Below are 18,439 nucleotides of genomic sequence, written 5' to 3'. Positions count from 1 at the left end.
TATTGGCAGCGTCACCAACCACACAGCCGGTTCGACCATCAGCCTCTCACAACCTGACATCGCGGGCTTGGAGCTGTCCGGCAGAGGTGCTGCGCCACGAAGACTTCCAGACTCGGTGCCAATTTCAACCATTTTCTTTTTCATTTTCAGAAGAAGCGAGTATAGGTCTATCACTTGCACATATCGCCGAATCGAGTAGACCGTCTTCTACAATTCATCACGGCAAGGCATTTTCGCACAGCAAACCTCATTCCTTCTCGCGACCTGCAAGAAGTATGCCGTTCTACCGAGTAAACACCGGCCAGTGACTCACCGGAGTGATTCCAGGGTCTCTTTAGTGGTCGTACCTGCGTTAGCGGGCTCCGATGGACCCCAAAAGCGGCTTAAGCGGTGGGCATTGGCGAGCTGGGCGCCGCCAACGCGGGGAAGCAGTCATTGATGCTGTGGGAATGCGTCGTTGGGTATGGTGAGATGTGAGGTCATGTATAAGACTGAGCGGTCCTTGGATCTGGGTTCGTGCTGGAGTTGCTATCAGATTCGATATCGATTTATTTCATCGCAGTGTAACAGGGCGACATCACTGATCTATTTCACGATCGACACGACACAGTTGACAACTTCGAATAGCTTCACTTTCACACCACTTATACCCCCCTTTTACAACCTCGATAAATCTCTATCAAGTTATAGTCGCCAACAACAGCCATGGCGACCGACGAACCCTCATTCGACTCCTCATTCAACTCATACGACACAGCCCTCGCCATCCTCCCCTACGAGTCCCAATGGCCAACCCTTAACCGCATCCGCTCCCTCTACGACGCCGCCTCCCACAAATGGCCACCCCACGTCAACCTCATTTACCCCTTCTGCCCCCCCTCCTCCCTCCCCGCCGCTTCTCACATCATTTCCTCAATCCTCTCCACCCGGAAAACAACCCCTGACCCATTTACGATTGCACTCACTCAGCCAGGACACTTTCCCCGCCGCAACGAAAGTGTCTGTTTCCTCACTTCCCCCTACCAAGACCAGCGTGAACAGCTCAGAGACCTTGTTCATGATCTTGTCAGTGGATTTAAGAAACGGGGGGTAGAGGGGAAGAATGATCGACCCTTTAAGATGCATTTGACCATGGGGCAGGCTGTGGGCGAGGTAGGGGGGAAGGAGTGGGAGAATTTGATGGGAAAGTTGGGTCTGATGTCGGGGTGTTATTTCAGAGTGGAAGAACTGGTGATTTTGAGGAGGGAAAATGGGAAGATGAGACTTTGGGGGACGGTGGGGGTGCATGATGGGAAGGTGACGGTTTTGGAAGAGACGAAGGGGTTTGATCAGGGGTTTTTGGGAGAGACGGGGGAAGAGAAGGGGTATAGAGATGAGCTGATGAGCGGGAGGACGGTGTACTGGGATGAGGAGATGCGGATTTGGGGGGTTGCTCAGGAGGGGGACTATGATCGAGATGACAGCGACGAAGGGCAAGGGAGAAAGACGTTGACGGTGGCGAGTTATAACGTTCTCGCTGAGTTTGAGTACCCACAAAAAAAGGACCGGTATCCCCTCCTTGTGAACAACATTCTCGACGACAAGGCCGACGCGGACGCGCTGGTCTTGCAGGAGGTCACGGATGGGTTCCTGTCGTTTCTGCTCAGTGACGAGAGAGTCTCGGATCGGTATCCGTATTGCTCTCACGGACCGCCTGATCAGCCGGGTATGGGGCCGTTGCCAAATTTTCTCAATATGGTTGTCTTGAGCAAGGTCGCCTTTGACTGGGAATCTGTTTCTTTCCAGAGGAAGCACAAGGGTGCTTTGGTGGCTAGGTTTCGACATGTCGGAAAGTGGCAGGGGGATGAGTTCAAGCCGGTTGTGCTGGCGGTGGTTCATCTCAGTCATGGACTTACTGATGGGGCGGTGGCATCGAGGAAGGGGGATATCAAGAGGTTGATTGGGTATTTGGAGGAGAATTATGGGGGGTGTCCTTGGGTGCTGGCTGGGGATTGGAATATTGCTACTTCGAAAGAGGCCATTCAGGAGGCGCTGGAGAAGAAGAATGTTTCAGACCTTACGGTTGAGCAGTGGAAAGGATTGGACACTATTTTCAAGGACGCCGGCTTGGTGGATGCCTGGGAGGTTACTGCTGAGGACAAGGATGGTGGTGCAACATGGGATCCGCCTGTCAATGGTGTTGCGGTGACTTTGAGTGGTGGAAATATCTGGCCACAGCGATATGACCGGATTCTTGTTCGCGGCGAGGATTTTCTCGATGTGAAGGAGTTCAACATGTTTGGTCAGGAAAAGGGCCATGTTGGAGATGCTGTCGAGGAGTCCTTCGCCAGTGACCACTGGGGGATCCGGGCTGTGCTCAACATTGGAGGGTTTGGAGATGACGAGCAAGAGGAAATGGAACAGGAACAGGAGCCAGAAAACCCGCTTGTTGTGCCTGCTCATCTTGAGAAGGCGCCAAAGGCACTCTCGGGGGCTGGCGGTATCAAGGCTTGTCTCTCCGAGCTGAATGTCACCCCCGGCGAGGAGGAAGCTGCCCAGAGAAGAGAGGCCTTTGAGCTGCTCAAATCTCTCCTTCTCGACGCCACCACCAAGACCCCCGCTGCCGCCAGACTCCAATCTTCTGTAGTCGTCGTTCCCGTGGGCTCATACGCTCTCGGAGTATGGACAACCTCATCCGACATCGACGTCTGCTGCATCGGCCCCTTCAGCTCCAACACCTTCTTCTCCGTTGCCTCCTCATGCCTCCGCAAAGCCGCCACCCAGGGTGTCCGCATTCTCCGCCGAGTCAAAGCCAACACAGGCACCATGCTCGAGCTCAAAGTCCAAGGCGTCAGAATGGACCTCCAATACTGCCCGGCCGCCTCCGTTGCTCAACAGTGGCCCAACGTCCTCCGGCTCCCAGCCAAAGATCCCGTCTGGTCCCTCGCCCCGCAGACCCTCAACAAGCTCAAAGCCATCCGCGACATTGATTACCTCCGCCGTTCCCTCCCTGATCTTGTCTCTTTCCGCCTAGCCCACCGCTTCATCAAAACCTGGGCTAGATCCCGTGGTGTCTACTCCGCCCGCTTTGGGTACCTATCGGGAATCCAAGTTGCCATCCTCCTCGTTCGCGTGCAGAAGCTTCTTGCCAAATCCAAACCTTCCGTCGAGGATTTGATCACCTCTTTCTTCACCCATTACTCCGCCTTTGACTTTGCCACCAATCTAGTCTTCGACCCAAGCTTTCACACCTCCGTACCGCAATACACACGCTCCTACCGCGAACCCCTCGCCATCCTGGGGTACTTCCCTCCCGGCCTTAACACCGCCTCCGCCGCCACCCTCCCCTCCGTCCTGACCCTCCAAAGGGAATTCTCCCTTGCCGCTTCCGCCCTTTCTTCCTCCCCATCCTGGTCATCCTTTCTCTCGGCTCCCGCAACAACGTTTTTAACACAGTTCAAAACCTATATCAAGCTCGATCTCTCCTACTGGGGCTTGTCGCCCACAAAAGGAGCCTCTTTTCTCGGGTGGTTCGAGTCCCGCTGTGCGCTTTTACTGGTAGACATAGGAAGGAAGTGTCCCTCCCTCCACGCGAGGATCTGGCCAGCGAGGTTTGTCGAGGCGGCTGATCTGACAGAGGATGGCGGGTCGTACAGGGGGTGTTATCTCATCGGACTGGACAAGGCGTCGGAGGGCTTGGGGAAGAGCGAGCTGCTGAACGCGCTGGGGCAGTTGCGGGGTGTGCTGCCGAGGTTTGAGGGGCAGATCAGGGGGGATGAGAAGTATTTTAATCCGCAGAATCGGTGGATGTCTGCCTCTTTGGTTAACCAGACCTCGCTTCCGGAGTTGGTGTTGGATGCGAGGGAGTGGGGGGAGGGGAACGCCGGGGAGGAGGAGACGGAAGAGGAGGAGGATGGTGAGGAGGAATTGGAAGAGGGGGGGGATGACGGCGAGGAGGATTATGAGATTGAGAAGAAGAGGAGGAAGAAGAAGGGAAAGAAGAAGGAGTATGTTATTGTGACGAGAGAGGGGAAGCTGAGGAGCGCGATTGATGTGATGAACCGGTTGAGGTGGGATCCGGGGATGGAGTCGGGGGATTTTGTGGTGGGGTATGAGGATCGGTTCTTGGGGGCGCAGGAGAAGGAACTCGATGACTGGAAGACTGAGCAGACGGATGAGGAGTTTATTCCGCAGCATCGGATTCTGTATTTCAGGAGGAAGAGTGATGATAAGGTTGTTTGGGATAGGAAGAGGAGGATTGATGAGGTTTTTGGGGGTGGGGAGTGATTAAGAGGTAAAGGCACAGGTTTTGTAGGAGACTCTTGAATGGGCTGATGCTGCCTGTCAAACACATAGGTTCACAAGTTCTGTGGTTGAGATTCTGAAATGGATTGATGCTGCCAGTCAAGGTGGTGGAAAGATGACCCACAACATCATTCATCATCATCCCCTTGCTTGTTCAGCTCCCTCAACCTCTCCCGCCCGGCCTTCTCCTTTTCCCTCTCTGCTTGCTTCAACAAGACATACTCCATCTCCCAATTGCTCGGCACCTCCCCCTCTGTCTTCAAACCCCTATCAAACCCCCCAATCAGCTCCGCCACAGTCTTTATTTTTCCTTTACTGGCCGCCGGCCTCACCGGTTCCTCCAGCGGTGCCATCCCCTCAGGCGGCTTCTGGCCCAGCAACTCCCACAACCTCTTCTCCTCCACCCGCGACGCGCTCATATCAAGCTTGTCCGCGTAACCCTCCCTCTCCTTCTCGTTCCTAATCCTGTCCCTCAAGGTCTTCCTCGCCTGCTTGTTATCAGGGTACTCCAACGCACTAAACCTGACCGCCTCGTCCACCTCCTCCAACACAGGCAGCTTCTCAGCTAAGCCATCAATCACAAACGAGTACTCGCTCTCATTCTCATATTGCTCGGCTTCCTCATATCCCGACCCCTCGTCATCATCTTCTCCCTCTGGCGCTGAAGCAGCGGTACCGGGGCCACCACCACCCGTCGTCCGAACCCCCAACACCTCCTCCACCTGATCCCACCCCATCCTCACCTTCCCGTCCTGGGCACTATCGTCCACAACATTCAACCTCAGCCTCCTCGCAGCCTCTCCCCAAAACTTCTCCCTTTCCCTCCTGGCAGGACTAGGCATATTCACCGCCAGCAGCGCAGCCTTCACATCCCCTTTCCAAACCCGCCTGCTAATCTCGGGATAAGCACTCTTCCTCTTTTGGTCTATCCTCTCCTCTGCCATGAAAATAGACGTCGCCACCAATCTTCGCGTGAGGGAGACAACCAACGAATAAAAATCCTCAAGCGCAGTAGCACGAATCCCCGGTTTTTGCCCCTTCTCCGGCAGAAAAGTGTGGTAGTTGTAGTCTTCCACCCTCGAGTTCATAAACACCCGCTCCGAGAGCTTGAGCCAAGTCCGCAGACGAAAAAGGGGGTGGAAGAGCATTTTGGGGTCGGGATCACGTTCGATCTCTTCGATGTTTTGGGGGGTGATGAGCCAGTGTGCTGGGCCCCATTTGTTAGATTCGAGGGTTCGTTCGTGGGTGAGTTGTTTTGTTGCTACGGCGTCGGAGGCGTCTTCGAGGGCTAGGCAGAGGGCTGGGGAGAGTTCCACTGCGGAAGGGATGTCGGATACGGGGATTGGGTCTGAACCACCGGCCGAAGATTTGAGGAGGGTGATGTAGGCTGAGACTTCGAGTTCGGATTTTGTTTTGAGGCGTTGGGATATGGCGAGGGGGTTGGAGGGGCCGAGGCGGGAGAGGGATTCGAAGAGGAGGATCTTTTCGGTTTCGGTCCAGTATGCGAGGCCGTGTTGGGAGTCAGATAGGGGGGGGAAGGAGGGGGGTGGTGGGAGGAATTTGGTGGAGGCGGAGACGATGTCTTCGTTCAGGAGGTCGAGGTAAGCGGGGCGGAAGGGGGGTGGTGGTTTGCGGCGTTTGAGAGGGCGGGGGGAGGTGGTGCTGAGAGAACGTTTTTTTGGATTGAATTGGGATAGTTGCTCCGCGGGTAGGTCGTATTCTGGCGGTGAATCGATGTCATTGTCGTCATCCGAACCAGGCCGGGCAGTGTACTCGGAGGAGGCATCTGACGGGGCATATTCTCGCTCTTCCGCATCATCAAACTCGTTGAGCTCGGGCTCCTCCCGCTCGCAGTCGGAACCTAGAATCTCCGGATCGATAAGTGCTGGGTCTACCCCCGAAGATCTGATTGGCATAGATATCCGGCGGGAGCGTGGTCCAGTGTTGGGACTTTGGCCGTCTGACCTGTCGTCGATGTCCATGTTAACTTGAGGAGACCGTTCGTTTTGAGTGATGAGCAGTGACTTTAGTTCCTCGATCAATTCTGTAATTGATGTTAGCATTACCTTTGATAGGTGGTGTATGAGAGATAACTCACTGATACAGAAAAAATCGATCAGGTCGCCTGAAAACATGAGTTTGTTGATGTATTGGTGAGGAAAACTCGGTCGAAACTCAAATCTCATCGGTGATGTTGCAGCTGTTACAGCGAAGCGTTAGTGAGGTGCGTACTGCAATCCCCGGCGGTCCGCCCACTGAAGAAAAGTGACCAATCACACAGCCGCACAGCAGCCCCCAGCTGCAACTTTCACCTCACCAGCTGTCAATCTCAAACATCAACGACCTCTTTTCATGAAAAGACGACTTACACACCCACCGTCCACGAGATTTACTCACTCACTCACTCACTCACTCTAGCTCACCATAGCCATCATGAAGCGGCTCATCAAAACCGCCCTCCGTCTCAAAGAATCCCCCAAAGACCCAACCACCTCCTTCCAACTCTGGCCCTCCCGCCCCTTCACCACAACCACCACCCGCCTCTCACAAGAATCACCACCAACCCCCATCCAACTCCGCGCCTACCAAGAAGAATGCATCCAAGCAGTCCTGACCTCCATAACCCAAGGCCACAAACGCCTCGGCATCTCCCTCGCCACCGGCGCCGGCAAAACAGTCATCTTCACCCACCTCATCGACCGCGTCACACCCCCAAACCCCCAAGCAACCCGCACCCTCATCCTCGCCCACAGGCGAGAACTAGTCGAGCAAGCCGCCCGCCACTGCCAGTCAGCCTACCCAAACAAGACCGTCGAAGTCGAGCTCGGAAACCTCCAAGCAACCGGCTTTGCCGACATCACCGTCGCCAGCATGCAATCCATCCTGTCCAAAGACCGTCTCCTGAAGTTTGACCCCTCAAACTACAAACTTGTCCTCGTCGATGAAGCACACCACATCGTCGCCCCAGGCTATCTCAAGATCTTGGAGCACATGAACCTCCGGCAAAAGCAACCCGACTCCCCCACTCTGGTCGGCGTATCAGCCACCTTTTCCCGCTCAGACGGCCTAAAACTAGGAGCGGCCATCGACGAGATCGTCTACCACAAGGATTACATCGACATGATTACGGACAAGTGGCTTTCCGAAGTCGTCTTCACCACCGTCGAGTCCAGAGCCGACCTCTCCGGCGTCCGAGCCAAGGGTGCGGGTGGGACAGGCGAGTTCGAAACCGCCTCGTTGTCAAGAGCCGTCAACTCCCCCGAGCTAAACGACATTGTCGTTCGAGCCTGGTTTGCAAAAGCCGCACCACCAAAGAGACAGTCCACGCTGGTCTTTTGCGTTGATCTGAGCCATGTGGCGGCTTTGACGGAACGGTTTCGGCATCACGGGATTGATGCCAGGTATGTATTCGGCGACACCCCGGCCAAGGAGCGGGCGGAAACGCTGGAGAAGTTCAAGAAAAAGGAGTTTCCTGTCTTGCTTAACTGTGGTGTTTTTACCGAGGGGACGGATATTCCCAATATTGACTGCGTCGTGTTGGCCAGGCCGACGAGGTCGAGGAATTTGCTGATACAGATGATCGGACGGGGGATGAGGCTGCATGAGGGGAAGGAGAATTGTCATGTTATTGACATGGTGGCGAGTTTGGACGTGGGGATCATCACCACGCCGACGCTGTTTGGGCTGGATCCGGATGAGTTGGTTGCGGAGAAGACGGGAGGGGAACTTCTCGCTTTGGCGAGAGAGGGGGGAGAGAAGAAGGAGACGGCGGAGGGGAGGGAGAAGAGGATGTCGAAGGCTGCCAAGAAGGCGTGTCCGACGGGAGAGAGCTACAAGGTGGCGTTTACCGAGTATGATTCTGTTTTTGACCTGATCTCGGATGCGGCGGGGGAGAAGCATATTAGGGCTATTAGTCAGAATGCGTGGGTGCAGGTGAATCCGAACAAGTACGTTTTGAGCACGGATAGGGATGTGATGCGGTTGGAGAAGGAGGTGGCTGAACCCCCACGCGGGAAAGATGGAGAGGAGGAGGGAGAGAGGAAGACGATGTGGAAGGGGTATGTGATGAGGGCGCTCTCGAATGGGAAGTCACCGTGGGCGGCGCCGAGGGAGATATTAAGGACGATGGATTTTAGGGATGCGGTGCATGGGTGTGATAGGTTTGTGGCGGAATTTTATGCGCCGTTTTATATCTCGCAGAGGATGCCGTGGAGGAAGGCGCCGGCGTCGGAGGGGCAGCTGAGATTTTTGAATAAGCTGAGGTCGAAGCTGGTTCCGCTTGAGCCGGGGGATATCACGAGGGGGAAGGCGGCGGATATGATCACCAAGATTAAGCACGGTGCCAGGGGGAGGTTTGCGGAGTTGGAGGCGGAGAGGAAGAGGAGGGAGAGGATTAGTATGTATGCTGAGATGGAGATGCAGAGGAGGGAGATGGAGAAGGTGTCGGTTGGGCCGGTGGCGTCTTGAGATATTTCGTCTTGGAGCTGTTGGAATGTGACGTAGTAAGAGGATTTGAATGAGCGATACCCAGATTTACATATAAAAAGAGCTTGATCTTACGACGAGATGTATTCTATATCGCTGTACCCAGAACGCCTGTTTTCGATGTTGTTACAGCAACATCGATTTTGTTTACTTGCCCCTTTTCAGCTTTAAGCCCCACACCGCAAAACACTCACCCTTTACTCAAGTTATATGCCGGGTACGATCAGGAAGGCCAAAAAAAAAAAAAAAAAAAAAAAAAAAAACCCCGAGTCTCTCCCGCCTGTTGTTGGAGTCCGTTTGGCAGACTGGGTATGTTGATGGCAGGCTTGACCGAAGGAATGGGCGGGATCGAGGCTGGGAGACGGGAACGGGCGGAATATGTTCTCGGAATGTTGGCTTTGAGGATAGACTAAGAGCTGATCGTCCAGGGGAAGGTGAGACAGCGTGGTACACCGGATCAGTGGGCGGGCCTTGCTTTCCACCGGCTGGGTGGCGATCATGCCCTTTAGACCAGACGTAATCATGATCGGAAAGACTGTTGTTGTTGGTGGTGAGATTGGTGAATGGTGTCTTGGTCTTGGTCTTGGTCGAGTCTTCGTCGAAGGTAGAGTGACTTTGCGATCGACTCTGACTTTCTTCACTCGAGACTTTTGACGGACAGATTATGGACTTGTATAGTCTAGGAAGTCGACTCGGATTCTTCTTGGCGGTTTGATGGGTAATGGGTGTATTTTGGTGACTTGATCTTTTCAGCTCAAGCAGTAGATGGACTTCTATCTAGCATGAAAGAAGGAGAAGGTATCACCTTGTAAAAGAATAACAATCATGATGAGTATCGAGGGGACAGGTCCATCTCTGATATCTATATGCTTCTTACGACCTCGCTGCTATAGAGACTTGTGCTCTTATGTGGAGCAACTGACCATATCACCAACAAGCTGCTCTCCGACTTGCTCTCGTGTCTTCCCATTTTTGACGGTTAGAGATGAAATGGCGCCGAAGAACCTATCGGTCAACCGCCGATCCAATCCATTGTCATCTGAATTGAAGAGTTTTGCAAGACCCCGTCCCATTCACCTGGCAAGACTGCCCACCCAGATGCTCCAGTCCCTACATATAACATACCCTTGGCTTTCCCGTACGCCAACAAAACCTTCCCCTCGACATTAAACAAGACTTCACACCCATCAAACATCAACAACAATGGACTCTCCCACCCGCACCCGGACCCGCAGGCGCTCTAACACCAGCGCTCATCCCCCGACCACAGCCACCGATATTTCACTCGCCACCGCGACCAACTCTCTCAGAATCACACCCTCAGCCGCCCCTCCTAACATCCCACCCAACAACCCACAGCCCACCACCGCACCCCCAGACTCACCCGCCACAACAGCCGCCACAACAGCCGCCATAAAAGCCGGCATCTCCCCCGGAGGGCACATCCCCGGCTCCACCCCCTTCCTAATCCACCACTACCGCAACATCCCCATGCACAACCCCGCCCGCGGTGTCTTCCCCATCTCCCTCACAAGCTGGCAACAATACCCCCCTCCACCTCTAAGCAACTACGACACACCAAACTACCCCTTCTGGAACCCGGCCCAGCCCAAACCCCGCGAGGAAGCTCCATCTCTAGGCCCAGAGCTGGAGAGGTCGATCGGTGAGCGGGAGAGACAAACGGGGCAGTTTGGTGCTGAGCAGTATCGGATGAGGGAGGAGGTTTTGGCCATGGAGGAGAGGATTAGGGGGAAGCAGCAGGCGCTGGAGCAGGTTAGGAGGAATAGGATGGAGTTGAGGTTTGATAGGACAAAGGACAACCAGGGGGTGGCGGTGGAGATGGAGCATTTAGTTTTTTTGGAGAGGGAGTTGCTGGGGGAGTTAGAGGTTTTGGGTAGGGAGAGGGAGGGGATGGTGAGGCGGGGGAGGGAGGTAGTGGAGGGGTGGTTGAGGGGGGAGGATAAGAGGTACAAGGGGTATTAGATGGGATGGGAATAGGGAGGCTGATACCCTAGCTTGTACATCTGGTGGTTTTGGCGGGCTAGGGGGGTTTTTTTTGTACTCTTGCATTTTAGAGGCGTTTTAGATGGCAAGATACCCCGAGCATGGCGCAGTGGTCTTTGGGAAGAGGGCCCCTTCTGTTGTCTCCCTGCCGAGACAAGCCAGCGAGGGTAGTCTCGTCTCTCTAATTGAGTTGTCTGTTACCTATGGTTGGCTTTGCTTGGTGTGTGAGGGAGTGGTTAGTTGGGGTACCAAAGTGGGGGAGCATGTTGTTTAGGGGTGTGGAAGCGGTGGTTTTGGCATCCCTCCCCGGGTACCTGGTCAGATTTTGCTTTGTTGTTTGAGAGTTGGGCAGCCGGTCATCAACGGAGGGACTAGACTTTTGAGAAGGTATATAGACTACCACCAGTCTCGACATGGTCATCCAACGTCTTGGGAATGACATCTGCTTTTTTGACTTGGTCTTGGGGCAAGACTGTGAAAAGGGTAATGTCGAAAGTAGACATGGTCGATCAAAACATCATCGAGACTCTCATCTTGAACCTTTCGACGGCCGGTATACCCATCCTGTCGAGACAAGGATATCGCCACGACAGAATGGAGTACAAGACCGCTCTCTTCAAACTTTACCCGCCATCTCGAGCCCTCGCCAACACACTTTGATACCCGACGTTTAACCCCTTAGCTACCTCTTCACCCCCTGGGTACAAACCTCATCACTCCTACCACCACAAAACCCACACTAAACACCTCCCCCATCCCCTCACACAGGTAACACCAACCCCCTTCATCCCGCCCCGTCCAGTCATGGAAACCCTCGACCTATCTGGAATATCTACTCAACCAACTCACCCCTCTCCTTTCGTCCCCCCGTCCCACTCCCGCCCCAACAGACACCTCTTATCCACGCTGCCGAAGCAGAAATCACGATGGAAAGACGTCATCCTTTTATTGGCTCTGTCCCTCAAGGTAGCCACCCACCCACCCACCTCCCAGCTACCAACAGGAAGAGTTGGAAACCTCATTCAGCTCTTGTTGATGGAGTGACACGGTCAGGGACCTGGTAGGTCCGTTGGTTCCGTGAGCGAGCGAGGTCCTAGTATTCTGGAGCTTTCAGGGTCTTTGATTGTTGCCGAGGGAGAGGGCACGAGGCCACCGCTTGATTAGGCATGTCTACCTCCCTTGTGCTGGTGGTTATCTTTGAGATGGGAGGAGTGGTTAAATGGACTGAAGCTGAGTACCAAAGGGGGCTGGCTGATGAGTGTGGTTGATGGTCTGGCAGGTGTGTTCTGGGGTTCAGAGGAGGAGGGTGGTGGTAGAGAGTAGGGGGCTGTTAACCGTTCTTCAAACACCTGATATTTTCATCGCAGTTTCTTGTTTCTATCCACAACGTGACTGGGTCCTTGATGCAAGAAGAGAAGTCACCGCATCGACTAGTAAAGAAAAAACTCAGTGCCGATATAGCATAATGATTACTCCTGTTCTTTTGTGTAATTCTACCTCCCCATCCCCCCCCCCCACCCCCTTCCGCTCAGAATAGCTAGAGATATTCACCACCAGCGTGCCTCCCACCTCACCAACAAGTAAAAACCGGATTCCTCGTCTTCACAGCCTCCAACCTCTCCACAATCACCTTCCTCTGGTTCCCCTCCATCCCCTGCGCGGCCGCAAACCCCAGATCCCCACCCTCCAACGCATCCTCCTCCTCCTCCTCCTCCCACTCCCCCACAAACCCCTGCCTCCCCCCCTCCCAGCTCAGCCTCCCCGTCCCATACAGCTGCGCCGCAATGCTGTTGCTCTCCCTCCTCCCCGCCGCCGTCGCAAAGCTAAACCTCCTCTGGTGATGAACCGCCATCGAGCTCGACCCCCGATCAGGCGAGTACATATTCAGCGACCTCTGCGGCTGGCTGTAACTGGCATGCTTCAGCGCAGGTCTCGTCACCTGTACGGGCCCGTTACTGCTGCCGCTGCTGCCGCCCAAAACAGGAGTTTCAAACCGTCCCGGTGTCAACCCAGGCGTAAGCGGCTCCTCCCCCATCGCCAGCTCGAATCTCCCCGGGTTGGGCAGGTCTCCCACCGGACTCGCCATCCCAAGCAGATCCACCACCTCCGCCACCCCCGTCGCAGCCGGGGCACTAGCCGCGTCTGAATCGGCGGTAAAGGCCCCAATATCCATCTCCTCCTCCTCCGCCTCGGCAATAACATCGCTGTTGGATCTCGTCAGGCCAGCAGCAGCACTGGCAGCCTGCTCCGACTCCTCCACCGCCCGTCTCCTCATCTCGGCAGAGGCAACCCTCATAGGAACCGCCACCGGCACGTCGACCAAATCATCCCAGACACACACCTTGGCCCGCCTCGTCAGCTCCAACGGCCCATGGTCCGGCGTCTTCAGCGTCTCCACCACGTTCCACGCCTGCCCCTTCATAACCGCAATCTGCCTCGAAAACATCTTTTCCTGGAAATCCGGGTCCATCTGAAACACCCTCCTCAGCGCAAGCTGTGTCTGCGACCACCATGTGGTCGACGTGAGCAGCGGCAAGAAGTGATCCCTCGTCTTCTGGCTGAACGGCCTACCGATCAGATCAACCGGCAAGAAAAGCCACCCAAAGGGAAAGCTCCTCCAGGCGTCCGGGTGCTTCCACGGCCATGACAACGAATTGTCAATGGCACCGATGGAAATCTTGGGGTCCGGTGTGCTCGATACCGGCGCCGAGGCGTTCATGGGCCTCTCTGCTCGGTAAGGGCAAGACGCACGAGTCTTTGGCGGTTCTCTGGTCGACAAATCCACCGGTCTCGGCCCCTCCTCCGGCTCCTCTGGTTCTTCCACGTTGGTGTTGAGCTGGACTGGGTCCGACACTATCGATGCTTTCTGAGCTTCCCAATCGACCTTGATCATCCAATTGTCCAACCCTCTGTCAGTATTCCGCATGATGTAATCCAAAATAACGAGCTTCTCCAGCTCCTCCCGGAACGACTGCTTCAGTGACGGCGTCCACACAAAGTTGCCCGGGCTTGGTGTTGCCGAGGCAGGGCTGCCTTGACCTTCCTCGTCACTATCTCCGTCGCCTTGCATCACCCCCCTCGGACGGCAGTTATCCACCCATCTCTTCTTCTTTTTCCTGTGGGGATCATTCGTCCGGAAGCCAGATAGGTACTGGTCTGGCCATGGGTGTTCCCGCAGGAAGACGTTGGCATCTTTGAAGCCCTTGAGGAACACCTGGAAACTGCCAGGTTTGGCGGGCAGTGTCTTTTTCTTTCTCGAGAAGTTGTAGCGGTCCCAGAATGGGTAGTGGAAGGATTTCGATGAGAGGTAAACGACGTCGGTGTATGGGACCATGTGAGTTCGTAGCTGGGCGTCGAGGACGTACGCAGCGGCCTCGCTGACGTAGGAAAGATTGGGAATAAGACAAGCCCTGCCGAAACAGCACGGGAACAGGTTTCGATGAATCCACTTGTTCCATTTCGGGTTGCCAGCCGCATACGGCTCCTCGTCCTTGGGCTTGAACACTCCCACAACCTTGCCGTCAGGATTCCTCGCAAAGTAGCTGCCAGAGCTACCTTGCGAGATCATGAGCGGCTGCACGCCCTTCCGAATGGCCTCCCTAACGCTGTCCACAATGACTTCGAATTCCGCCCTTGTCATGTACCCCGGTTCTGGTACAGCCAGCTGTTCGGCTGTGACGGGGCGGACACCCTCAGGGGCTTGGAATACCGAGTGGTGAATCTCTAGCCTCTCTTCCTCGCCCGTCTTTTTGTTCTTCCCGCGCTTGAATTTGGAGGCGATCTCGTCCGCCCATCGCTCGAGGCGGGCATTGATGGCTTTCAGGTCGACCCCTGAGTTGCTCCGAGCTCGGCGACCCCGTCCGCGAAGATTGGCGGATGATGACGACCTCCTCCGCTTCGGCGTCGACATGCCCGAGTGCGGGCGAGGTTGTGTGATAGGCGCATATCGCGGGGCTTGAGCAGGTTGGAGGGAGGCATAGCTGTGGGCGAGGGGATCTTCGTCGTCGGAGTCGTCGCCGAACTGGTCGGCTTGTGCGAGCCTTTCATAGCCCGTTGTTGCTGGGCGCGTGCGTGGCATTGTTGCGGCCGTCGAGGACAAGAACACCCGGAGTGTGAGGACAAATGAGTGAGCGATGGAATTGCGACTGGATTGACACGTCTGTCGTTCAATTTGATGGTTGAAATTAAGGGAGGCAACAACCAGCAGCACTACCTGTCGTACGAGGGCAACAGCGATCTAGAAAACCGGTAGGCTACGCGTAGAGAGAAGCTAGAGTATTAATACAAAAACTAAATTCGAAATATAAGCGTGAGAGTGGTTTCTCTGCCAGGCCAGGGCAAAGAGAGATGATGGCTCAATCAGTGAGAAATGATTGTCTCCTGTTTCTGCTGTCGTCAGTGATTACAGCGAGGATCGAAGCGTGCCAGGGACACGGAGCCAGGCCACCAATGAGGCAATGACGGCAGCGGGTGTGCTGGGGAATCCTGTGGAGCCCACAGTGTTCAGTTTCCCCTCTTCATCCCCTGCCGCACTGTCCAGGCCTGGCCGTCAAGGTCCCCAATAATTCCGACGTCCACCCACTTGCAATGTTTCAACAACACTTCATGTTTTTTCTTCGTAAACTCCCAGCAGCATCAGCGTTGACTTGATTTCTTGATTTCTTTTAGATCCCTCTCTACTCAACCACAACTCTCCTATCATTTTCCTCTCGGCTTTAGTCTCCCCCATCCGGAGCAGACCGGCGGCAGCTACCCACCAAGCCTCCCCAATCGGAACACCGTTTCTGTTTCAATCCCCCCGTCGTCTTACTGTTCTCATACTCATGCATGCAGTAGTGTAGCAGCCTACCGCCTCGTTGATCTAGAACCCTTTATTCGTTCCCTCGGCCTCGCACCAGCACACAACCAACACCACATGCCAGAACGTGGTGTCTCTTGGTTCTTGTTCAACCTCGTCGAGCAGGACACGTAATATTTCTTGCTACCGAGTTCCGGCCTTCTTGTCTGATTTTATTATCGTTCCCCCAGAACAGCAAGGCTGTTTTTCTTTTCTCCTCCCCGCAAGCCCCCCTCATTGCTGCGAACAGGGGTTCAGCCTCAGTCAGAATGCCACGCCAATACTTTTGCTGGAAAGTCTGCCTCACCTTTGGCTGCGGCTGCAAAGAAGACACGGCCACCCACCACGTGTGCGACAGTTTTCGCACAAACTGCAGCTCGTGGGTCACGTACAAGACCACCAACAAGAGCTGTTCTTATCACCGACGGGCTAATGGCCTGGATCTGAAGCAACAGGACGACAAGGAGGAGGATTGGTCGGTCGTGAGCGAGGGCCCAGAGACGCCGGGGTCAGAGGAGGAGACGCAGTGTCAAGTGGGATATCAAGGGACCTGGGAAGGGCAGTATCTGAAGAGGAGGGCTGCTTGAGTGGTAAGGGGTGAATATTTCCTGTGGATGATTTGCTGCTGGATGCTGACGTGTTGGACAGGTCTTGAGGTTGGTTGATATTACGGACCAGACTGCTATACACCCATCGCAACTTACCCACATTTCTCCTTCTCACACAAGCCGCAGAACATCAGCAGGCATATGATGATATCAGTATTTATTCAGCAAATCAGTTGACAAGTTCACAACATGTCAGGGTATCTTGTGCAATACTGGTCTTGTGTGTCCAGAACCCGTCTCTTGCTATGGAAAGCAACTATTCCAACACACTAAGATGTATCTCGGTTATCATGATATCGAACGCCACATACGCCTGGGTATCTTGCTAACCATCCCCGAACCATGCCAACCCCTGAAAAAAAAAACCCGCAACTCCCAGCTTCCAGTTCCCAGTTCCCAACTCCGACCCCGGGACCGCCAGTATTGCGGATGAGAATACCGCCCCACGGCGCTGTAATACATCCCCTTCGTCTGGCCTATTGAGCTTCGCCATGTCGACAGTAATCCGTGAATACCGTCCCGTGTCTATTCCCCCCGCCCCTCTCTAATCAGGCATAACCTTTCCCAACTCCCCAACAAACTCCTCCAACTCTTCCTCTCACCATCATCCACCACTTCCTCCTCGCCCTTTTCCAACCCCAAAATCGTCCCCCAATCAAACTTATCCCTCCCATACCCCGCATCCTCCATAGCCCTCCTCACCTCCCCCCTCAACCTCCAAACCTCCCCCCTCCTCTTGGCAACCCCCCTCGTCTCCCTTGTCAACAACTCGTCCAACTCAACCCTCTCCTGCATCTTCTTGATCTCCCGCCCAAACATCTCAAACCTGAGCTCCTCCCTCAGAAGCTCCCCTCCCTTGTTCCAAGCGCCCCTCTTCAGAAAAGCCCCCCACCATCTGGGCGGCGGGCTCATCAAATAGTCCTCCGGCAGGTCAACCCCGGGATTATCCTTCTTCCAGCGCAAAAATTCGGTTTGCTGAGCCATCATCTTGTCTTGAAGCTCCTCGTTTTGGTCGGGCAGCTTCGTGCTCTTCCATCTCGACCTGGAAGAAAGATCCATCGCCATCATTGGGGTGAAAAGCCTCTCCTTGGCGAGCTTTTCCCCTTCCCGGTCCGCCTCCTCTTTCCGGCGTTGGAGATGAGCCCTCCGATACCTCCCAGCAGCGTCAGAATCCTGCTCTAGCGACTCCCTCAGAGTAGAATTAAGCTCCTCCCTAATGATCTCCCCCAACGGCGGAAGGCGCGAGAGCCGCTCTTGAATACCGGCGATGATGGTCTCAAAGCACTTCCGCCCGCACCTCTGTGCTTTCGACGCCCTCGCCCTTGCACGGGGGGAGCTCTCAGCCGTGACGGGAGTCGCGAGCAGTGTCGCCAACGCACGTTGGTACTCACCCAGGTTCTTCGCCAGCGTGTCAACCGTCTCCCCGTGGGCGTCCAAGTCCTCGTAGATGAGATCGAGGGCGTCACCCAGAGCGCGGGTCTGGGCGGAGTAGATTCCGACTTGGTGGCCTAGGCAGTCGGGGTTGAAGGGTTTTGGGGAGGGGGGGTGGGAGGGGTCGAATTCATCCGTGTCGGGTGGTCTCTCTGGTTCGGGTTTTGGAAAAATGCGGCGGGTGAGGTGATTTGGAGGCAAGGATCGCCAGAAGGAGCGGAGTGATGGGTTGGTTTCGTGATCCGACTGGTTTGTTGGGGAGGCACTGATTAGGTCGGATGATGACGGGACCGCGATTGCGTCCGAGCGGGGAGGTGAGCAAGACCGAGAGTGTTGTTGGCTTTGGGGTGGGCCTGATGGTGGTTGCAAAGCAGCTGGAAGGGCAATTGCCTGTGGTCCAGGTCGGTAACTCGAAGCGGTTTCTTGCGGGCTTGGATGGCGAGTCCCATCGTGAGGGGGCGCACCAACAGTGTCCTGAGCGCGTGTGCCGGCGGTGCCCTGAGGGCGAGATGTCCCAGCAGAAAGATGGGCGCGAATAGAGTCAGCAGCGTCGAGAGGACGAGCTAGTGTTGAGGCTTGGTTGCCCATATTGGTGGTCAGCGAACTCGTCAAGCTAGAGTATCGTACGGTTCTATTCTCTCGAGTGCCTCCGGTGCTGATGGCGTTCGATAGACTCCTGTGGTGATGGCGTTCGACAAGTCCGTAAACAGACTGTTGTGGCAGCTTGGATCTCGGTAAACCTCTGTTGTGATAAAAGTTGGAAGAGTGTTCAAGATTGTCCTCGCTCTTG

The 18,439-nt window shown here is 55.1% G+C and overlaps 6 protein-coding genes across 6 annotated transcripts; 3 read left to right on the top strand and 3 right to left on the bottom strand.

Annotated features, from left to right (window-relative positions):
• Positions 1-705: 705 nt before the first annotated feature.
• QC762_304570 (uncharacterized protein) lies at positions 706-4,266 on the top strand (the record flags this gene model as incomplete). The annotated part of the gene is made up of 1 exon (XM_062888751.1): positions 706-4,266. The coding sequence occupies one exon, from the start codon at positions 706-708 to the stop codon at positions 4,264-4,266; it is 3,561 nt and encodes a 1,186-aa protein (XP_062744658.1).
• On the bottom strand, positions 955-8,998 carry QC762_304560 (uncharacterized protein). Its single transcript, XM_062888750.1, has 3 exons — positions 6,654-8,998; positions 6,383-6,484; positions 955-6,328 (listed from the first exon to the last, which is right to left on the bottom strand). The coding sequence occupies exons 2-3, from the start codon at positions 6,468-6,470 to the stop codon at positions 4,413-4,415; spliced, it is 2,004 nt and encodes a 667-aa protein (XP_062744656.1). The 5' UTR covers positions 6,471-6,484; positions 6,654-8,998; the 3' UTR covers positions 955-4,412.
• On the top strand, positions 6,718-8,751 carry irc3 (putative ATP-dependent helicase IRC3; the record flags this gene model as incomplete). The annotated part of the gene is made up of 1 exon (XM_062888749.1): positions 6,718-8,751. The coding sequence occupies one exon, from the start codon at positions 6,718-6,720 to the stop codon at positions 8,749-8,751; it is 2,034 nt and encodes a 677-aa protein (XP_062744657.1).
• A 3,345-nt stretch (positions 8,999-12,343) lies between the features above and the next one.
• On the bottom strand, positions 12,344-14,851 carry lsb6 (Phosphatidylinositol 4-kinase LSB6; the record flags this gene model as incomplete). Its single annotated transcript, XM_062888748.1, has 1 exon — positions 12,344-14,851. The coding sequence occupies one exon, from the start codon at positions 14,849-14,851 to the stop codon at positions 12,344-12,346; it is 2,508 nt and encodes an 835-aa protein (XP_062744655.1).
• QC762_304530 (uncharacterized protein) lies at positions 14,711-18,116 on the top strand. The gene is made up of 2 exons (XM_062888747.1): positions 14,711-16,197; positions 16,259-18,116. The coding sequence occupies exon 1, from the start codon at positions 15,880-15,882 to the stop codon at positions 16,195-16,197; it is 318 nt and encodes a 105-aa protein (XP_062744654.1). The 5' UTR covers positions 14,711-15,879; the 3' UTR covers positions 16,259-18,116.
• On the bottom strand, positions 16,744-18,237 carry QC762_304527 (uncharacterized protein; the record flags this gene model as incomplete). The annotated part of the gene is made up of 1 exon (XM_062888746.1): positions 16,744-18,237. One exon carries the CDS (start codon positions 18,235-18,237, stop codon positions 16,744-16,746), a length of 1,494 nt encoding a protein of 497 aa, XP_062744653.1.
• Between the last annotated feature and the right edge of the window lie 202 nt (positions 18,238-18,439).

The sequence above is a fragment of the Podospora pseudocomata genome, chromosome 3 (genome assembly GCF_035222375.1).
Source record: "Podospora pseudocomata strain CBS 415.72m chromosome 3, whole genome shotgun sequence".
Taxonomy (NCBI): domain Eukaryota; kingdom Fungi; phylum Ascomycota; class Sordariomycetes; order Sordariales; family Podosporaceae; genus Podospora; species Podospora pseudocomata.
Note: the sequence above shows the minus strand (reverse complement) of the source record. Positions and strands in the feature narration are given on the sequence as shown.